Source organism: Nanorana parkeri, unplaced genomic scaffold (assembly GCF_000935625.1).
Source record: "Nanorana parkeri isolate BGI_ZX_2015 unplaced genomic scaffold, ASM93562v1 scaffold4081, whole genome shotgun sequence".
In the NCBI taxonomy this organism is placed as follows: domain Eukaryota; kingdom Metazoa; phylum Chordata; class Amphibia; order Anura; family Dicroglossidae; genus Nanorana; species Nanorana parkeri.
The window spans coordinates 1215-9558 of NW_017310348.1; the positions used below are offsets into that span (position 1 = coordinate 1215).

Sequence of the window (8344 nt, forward strand, 5' to 3'; positions counted from 1 at the left end):
CTGTAACATCTCCCCGCCCAGCTCCTAAAGACCTCACCTTGACTTCTATCCTGTGTCTCCCCCCGCAGAGACATCACTTCGCTCAGGCGATCGCCATCATCAACTCGCAGGGCTGCAATATCTTCGAACAGTTCAACAGGAAGGTGAGCGATCTAAAGGGGACCCGTCATCCTCATCCTCATCACACGAGATTTGGGTATTAGAGTCTTACGAAGAATTAAAAAAGTGAATCCCAAGCTGCGGCTCTGGAGGTCATTGCAGAGTCCATTGAGTTCTAGTGAGATGAGAAGGAACATTGTGCAGCACTACTAAAGAGGAAGCAGATCCTGTCTATATCAAGGACAAATATGGCTGCCCACATATCATGAAAAGCTGCAGGCAGGAGGAAGCATTTCCTCACTCTCCCCTCCCCCAGTGATCAGTCTGCTGCAGGCAGGAGGAAGCATTTCCTCAGTCTCCTCTCCCCCAGTGATCAGTCTGCTGCAGGCAGGAGGAAGCATTTCCTCAGTCTCCTCTCCCCCAGTGATCAGTCTGCTGCAGGCAGGAGGAAGCCTTTCCTCACTCTCCCCTCCCCCAGTGATCAGAATGCTGCAGGCAGGAGGAAGCATTTCCTCAGCCTCCCCTCCACCAGTGACCAGTCTGCTCCAGGCAGGAGAAAGCATTTCCTCAGTCTCCCCTCCCCCAGTGATCAGTCTGCTGCAGGCAGGAGGAAGCATTTCCTCAGTCTCCTCTCCCCCAGTGATCAGTCTGCTGCAGGCAGGAGGAAGCCTTTCCTCACTCTCCCCTCCCCCAGTGATCAGTCTGCTGCAGGCAGGAGGAAGCATTTCCTCAGTCTCCCCTCCCCCAGTGATCAGACTATAACATTGTATCCAGTCCCAGGATGAGAGGTTGCGGCTGTAACGAGGACGATCATTAGAGGTCACAGAGGTGCTCTGCCGACGTGTAGAAATCAGAATTCCGCTCGGTACGCACTGCGAAGGCGCGTGGTGTTCCGGGCTCCGTTCTGCCGGCGGTTACGTGCTGGAGAGGGGCTCGGCGTCCCGGCAGCGGTGGCTGATGTCGCTGTGATAACGCAGGCTCGGACGGATCGGGGATTAGGAGAACAGATGTGTGCGTCCCGCGGGAAGCGGAGTCGCTCCTTTCACACGGATTGTCACGTTTTCCTGTCATTGCTGAGCTTGCTGTTCCGTATTTGCAATGTGGCTCGTATTCTCCGGGGCCTCGTTCCCGCGCCATCTGTTCTCACCCTGCTAAACCAGTGTAAAGACGGCAAATAATGAGGCTCGGGAGTGTCCCGCCAACATTCTGCCACATACAATGCTGTTTTAACACCGCTCTCTGGGCAGATTAATAACACCTCCTAGGCTCCAATCATACAATCATCACCTTCCCTCCATGAGCTCTCTGACCCCGTGCTGGTTATCATAAATAGATTATCTTGATTGGAGCGACGTTCACCATATTTACCTAAGTGACATCACTTAACTCGCAGTGACACAGTGGGGGGAGTATTGTGTTCACAGTTCCTAGATTGGTCAATAGCTGCAGGTACTTGTTAGATTCATCCTGGATTCACTGCAGATTCATCCTGGATTCACCCAGGTCAGTCCCAGAGCTATCCCACATTCATCCCAGATCCATCTCAGATCCACCCTAGACACATACCAGATCTACCCCAGATCCATTCCATATCTACCCCAGATGCATCCAGATCTACCCCAGATGCATCCAGATCTACCCCAGATGCATCCAGATCTACCCCAGATCCATTCCATAGCTACCCCAGATCCATTCCATATCTACCCCAGATCCATTCCATATCTACCCCAGATCCATTCCATATCTACCCCAGATGCATCCAGATCTACATCGGATCCATTCCATATCTACCCCAGATCCATTCCATACCTACCCCAGATGCATCCAGATCTACACCGGATCCATTCCATATCTACCCCAGATGCATCCATATCTACCTCAGATCCATTCCATATCTACCCCATATCCATTCCATATCTACCCCAGATCCATTCCATATCTACCCCAGATGCATCCAGATCTACCCCAGATGCATCCAGATCTACCCCAGATCCATTCCATATATACCCCAGATGCATCCAGATCTACCCCAGATCCATTCCATATCTACCTCAGATCCATTCCATATCTACCCCAGATCCATTCCATACCTACCCCAGATGCATCCAGATCTACACCGGATCCATTCCATATCTACCCCAGATGCATCCATATCTACCTCAGATCCATTCCATATCTACCCCAGATCCATTCCATATCTACCCCAGATCCATTCCATATCTACCCCAGATGCATCCAGATCTACACCAGATCCATTCCATATCTACCCCAGATCCATTCCATATCTACCCCAGATCCATTCCATATCTACCCCAGATCCATTCCATATCTACCCCAGATGCATCCAGATCTACATCGGATCCATTCCATATCTACCCCAGATCCATTCCATACCTACCCCAGATGCATCCAGATCTACACCGGATCCATTCCATATCTACCCCAGATGCATCCATATCTACCTCAGATCCATTCCATATCTACCCCAGATCCATTCCATATCTACCCCAGATCCATTCCATATCTACCCCAGATGCATCCAGATCTACCCCAGATGCATCCAGATCTACCCCAGATCCATTCCATATATACCCCAGATGCATCCAGATCTACCCCAGATCCATTCCATATCTACCCCAGATGCATCCAGATCTACCCCAGATGCATCACTTCCATATGAACCATATGAACCAATCCATTCCATATCTACCCCAAAATATTCCATATCTACCCCAATCCATTCCATATCTACCCCAAAATATTCCATATCTACCCCAATCCATTCCATATCTACCCAAAATCCATTCCATATCTACCCAAAATCCATTCCATATCTATCCCAGATCCATTCCATATCTACCCCAAATCCATTCCATATCTACCCCAAATCCATTCCATATCTATCCCAGATCCATTACATATTCATCCCAGATCCATTACATGTGTACCCCAATCCATTCCATATCTACCCAAAATCCATTCCATATCTATCCCAGATCCATTACATATCCATCCCAGATCAATTACATGTGTACCCCAATCCATTCCATATCTACCCCAGATGCATCACTTCCATATGAACCCCAATCCATTCCATATCTACCCCAGATGCATCACTTCCATATGAACCCCAATCCATTCCATATCTACCCCAAAATATTCCATATCTACCCCAATCCATTCCATATCTACCCCAAATCCATTCCATATCTATCCCAGATCCATTCCATATCTATCCCAGATCCATTCCATATCTACCCCAAATCCATTCCATATCTATCCCAGATCCATTACATATCCATCCCAGATCCATTACATGTGTACCCCAATCCATTTTATATCTACCCCAATCTATTCCATATCTACCCCAGATCCATTCCATATCTACTCCAGATCCATTCCAGATCCATTCCATATCCATCCCAAATGCGTCCATATCTACCCCAGAATCATTCCATATCTAACCCAATCCATATCTACCACAGATCCATTCTATATCTACCCCAGATGCTTTCCATATCTACTCCAATCCATTCCGTGTTCATTCTTCGAGATGCATTACAGATCTACCCCAGATCCATTCTATATGCATTCCAGATCCACTTCAAATCCATCCCAAATTCATCTGATTCTCCTGAGATGCATCCCGATCTACCCTATATATCTGTAGAAAATGAATCAAAGCAACTGGACTTTCTGTACTATTCTTGAAGACGTTTTGCTGGTCATCCGACCAGCTTTCTCAATTCAGACTTGAAAAAACGAGTCGGAAGACCAGCGAAACGTCTTCAAAAATAATACAGCAAGTCCAGTTGCCTCGACTCGTTTTTTACAGATATACCATGACCTGGATGAATGAGAAGTTTCATGGACAGACATACCCCAGATCCATTTCAGATTCATCTCAGATCAACCCCGGATCCATTCCACATATCCAGCCCGGCTAGGAATTTGGCTCTTCTCCATTGCTAACCTCTATGTTGCCTTCAGCCTGCAGCCTCCTCTGTGGCCGCTGCTAATCTATATATTGGTATCAGGTACAACAGGGGGGGGCAGTGTCCTATGCAAGTCACTCCCGCTGGATTCTGGGAACTCAGTCATTAACATTTCTTTCTTACCTGACATTGTGCAGGACTATCAGAGGATGCTGGATCTGATGAGAGACATTATCCTGGCCACCGATCTGGCACATCATCTACGAATCTTCAAGGATCTCCAGAAAATGGCAAAAGGTAACGAGCAGTGTATACGGTGTATACAGAGACCTTGTGTACGCGGGGCTCTCTGCCAGAACTACGTGTGCACTATATAACATTACCCGGCCAGCAGAGAGGACACATACGGGAGGAAATCCAAACTATTCCCACAATAGGGGCCCCTCAGAGTATGCCTGATGAAGGGACCCTACGTGGCCCTGAAACATTGCCTATTACCAGATGTACACACGTCAATAAAGACAAATTTGGACATTGGGTGACCAGGAAAAAATGAATGCAGCCACCACATCCAAGGACCGGAGAGCTCCAATAGACTACATTTTGTGTTCATGAGTTTAGATACACTGTAACAATACATTCATCCAGAGAGAACATGGATTGTTGGGGGACATCGTCCATCTGAGGTGTAACAGGAAACCGCAGCTAAAGAAGAATCTGATTCCTAGTCATAGCCAGCTCTTCCTAGTCGTGGATACAGAGCGTACTACACGCACAAACAACTTCATTGATATACACTGGGCGTATGTAGTATGTCATGTCCTTCTAATTTTATGTTGCTATAAAGGCAAAAATGAAAAGTCTTTATTTAATTAGTAAATAGCTCTGCAATGAGTTGTAGCAAAATCTCTTTTTTGTTGTCATTTTATATAGGACAAATGAGATAAAAGGAATAAAGTTTTTACTTTTATCTATAGTAACAACATATTTTTTTTTAATTTTACACTGATTAAAGTTTTTTTTGTTTTTTTTGTTTAGTTTTGTCACTTTTCTTTTGCAAGACAACATCACCAAAATAAAATCTTGTTTGTCCTGAAAAAACAACCGATCTATGTAATACTCTCATGTAATAGGAGAAATGTAGAGATCACTCTTCACCATTGTGGGGGTGCACAGGGGTTGGAGCTGAACTGGTTGATAATACTTCTATGCTGGGGAGGTCGGGGGGATGAATTGTAGGGAAATGTCTCCATCTAGTGGTGACAAACAAACCAGCAGCAATAAAAGAATTTCTAACAATGAGATTCCCGTTAATCTTTAATATCTCTGACAAGTTCAGTCCGAAAATGGAAAACACAAAAGACTTCCATAGTCAGGTGAAAACTTTTCCCGGCTTTGAATCTGTTCACTTCATTCCGTGTTCCTTGTCACCCGCAGATGGATATGACCCCAAAAACAAGCACCACCACGACCTCCTGACCTGCCTCCTCATGACCTCCTGTGACCTCTCTGATCAAACCAAAGGCTGGACCACCACCAGGAAGATTGCGGTAAGTTCGGGAGCGTCTCTCCGGAGTCATGTGTCGTGATGGTGACGCCCATTCTGAGTTGACTTTTTTATAGCCACGCAGCTCCCTCCTCATGTATCACTTCCCCCTTCCTTTTAGATTGTAATCCCTCAGGGGCGGGGCCCTCACCATCTTGTCTTGAATTGTATTGTGATTGTAATGTCTTCTCTATATTGTAAAGCGCTGCGCAAACTGGCACTATATAAATCCTGCATAATAATAATAATAATATATCACCTCCCCATCCCGCCCATCATGGCACAGAGCAGCCACTCCTACAGCAAGCCAGATTTAGGCATTCAGCGGGTGTGTAGCAGTCGGGTTAGGATTCTTCGATCTGCAGAGGACCTGGAATGTGTTCTATGCAGACTGAGAGTCCTCCGGAAGGGAATGCATAGATAGAATACATTAGTCATTACCGTGTTGGATCGGATAAGACAGAACAGGGAACTGTAGGTGATAAAACATGGCTGACGTGTATCTCTTCTCTCTATTCCAGGAGCTGATCTACAAAGAATTCTTCTCTCAGGGAGACCTGGTGAGTACGACAGATACTGTACCATCTCCACCCACAGTATGAACACCCTGACTCCAACCACAATAGGAAGAGACATGGCCTCCAACCAGAACCTCTGCGGATAGAGAACCGCTTCCACACAACATAGGACGACATGGTGGCTCCACCTACACTAATACTACGCATGACACTGTCCCAGACTAGAACAGGGAGGTCCACCGGCTCCATCCAACACAAAGAGAGACACTGGGGCCACTCGGAATAGGAATAGGCACATCTCCATCCAGAGGAGCAAGAAGACCCTTTGACTACTGTGACGGACTCCCTGAAACCCCCGACTGGATATCTCCATCCTAAGCCTGTTCCCTGGGTGCTGGAACTAGAAGCCAGTGAATATAGTTCAGTGTGTTACCTTGACCAATCCCCTCCCCTAGACAGCCGGGTGCCGCATTGGAATTCCTTCAGCACAGACACTCTTTGAACCTAATGAATGTCCTTAATTAGATAAGATCTTGATCCCATCATCCCAAGCAATGGCCACTCCAGACAGCCGGCTGCCTTCACAAAATTATGTTTAGCAGAGATGATATCCAAACAAGATGGAAGCCCGGATGGTTCAAATCAATTCAAATAGTGAAAAGTTCTCTCTCTAGATAAAATATTAAACAGGAAAACACACCCAGCAACCAAAGTTCTCCGGCGTAATAAATCTCTGCAGCCCTAGGTCCGTAATCAGTAGGAAGTAGGCCGGCCCTCAGGCTCCTCCAGCAGCCCTAGGTCCGTAGTCAGTAGGAAGGAGGCCGGCCCTCAGGCTCCTCCAGCAGCCCTAGGTCCGTAGTCAGTAGGAAGGAGGCCGGCCCTCAGGCTCCTCCAGCAGCCCCAGTGACGGTTCAGTCCGTCACAACTACACGCGCTATAAATAAAGGGTCTCCACCCAACACAAATGCGCACACTCTGCCCACCTAGCATTGGATGTGACTGCACCAAGCTCATGGTCACAGTATAGTAATTGAATCTTGTCCCTGTGCAGGAGAAAGCCATGGGGAACCGACCCAGTGAGATGATGGACCGCGAGAAGGCCTACATCCCGGAACTCCAGATCAGCTTCATGGAACACATCGCCATGCCCATCTACAAGTGAGTGAGGTTGCACCATGGCCGTCTCCATCACCACCTCCTCCGCCTATAATGTCACCCTATGTACAAACCTGAAACTATGACTCCATTGTGGGAGGCGGGGAAGTGTTGCATGTTCCCCCATACCTGGAAATACCGGCTATATCTGGGTTGTAGGGATGCTAAGAGAAGGGAGTACTCACTCCTTATGGGCCCTTCTACAAATGTGATTCTCCTTAGTCTGAGCAAAGTACGGATTCTCTTCAAGGGATACATTTAGGCAGAACTCCATCCTTCCCTTCAGTCTTGCACAGTTGTCACCTGACCGCGCTGGCCAATGAGTAGCGCTTCTTGCTAAGAAGCGCTTCTCATTGGTCAGCATGGTCAGAAGCTCTTCTCATTGGTCAGCATGGTCAGAAGCACTTCTCATTGGTCAGCATGGTCAGAAGCACTTCTCATTGGTCAGCATGGTCAGAACCTGACTTCAGTTCACGTGGACTTGCACTGAATCCAGAAAGGGATCCGGATAGGTGAATGTCCAAGCAAACTGAACCCAGTGTGCCAAGACACAGCCGGGTGCACAAAAATGATCCTATGGGGCCTCTAGCAGCCTAGTAACCAATGATGCTGTGTGACCCGCTCAGTGTCATTGGTTGCTAAGATACTGGCGGCCCCACAGCATGATAGTTTATTATAATGTGCATCCTAGCAACCAATGACGTTATGCGGTTCAGTCACCAGTCTAGCAATGGAGTACCAGTACCAAACCCAGGAACCTCTGACCCGCGTTCTCTCTCTCTCTCTTTGCAGGTTGTTGAAAGATCTGTTCCCTCTTTCGGAGGAGCTCTACGACATCGTGGCGGCCAACCGCGTCAAGTGGATGCGGGTGTCGAACAAGTTCACCATCAGGGGCCTGCCCAGTAACAACTCATTGGACTTTTTGGACGAGGAGTACGACATCCACGAGAGCATGGAGGAGGACTACAAGATGAACGGCTGCCCCGACACGAAGGGACTCAACGGCTCGGTGACCGAAGAATAACAGGCGTCTCCTGATTTCCCCCCACCCCTCCCCCTCGCCGAGGGGCGAGCTATAGTGTCAACTCCTC

General features: G+C 47.7%; 1 protein-coding gene across 1 annotated transcript in view; it reads left to right on the top strand.

The window, feature by feature from the left end:
* The window catches only part of LOC108803715 (cGMP-dependent 3',5'-cyclic phosphodiesterase-like), a 12952-nt gene that overhangs the window by 1207 nt on the left and 3401 nt on the right, over window positions 1-8344 (top strand). Inside the window, exons 2-7 of the mRNA XM_018575536.1 lie at window positions 69-143; window positions 4232-4331; window positions 5472-5584; window positions 6102-6140; window positions 7150-7256; window positions 8046-8326. Of these exons, the coding sequence (XP_018431038.1) occupies window positions 69-143; window positions 4232-4331; window positions 5472-5584; window positions 6102-6140; window positions 7150-7256; window positions 8046-8277 (666 nt within the window). The 3' untranslated portion in view covers window positions 8278-8326. The remainder of the gene's footprint in view (window positions 1-68; window positions 144-4231; window positions 4332-5471; window positions 5585-6101; window positions 6141-7149; window positions 7257-8045; window positions 8327-8344) is intronic.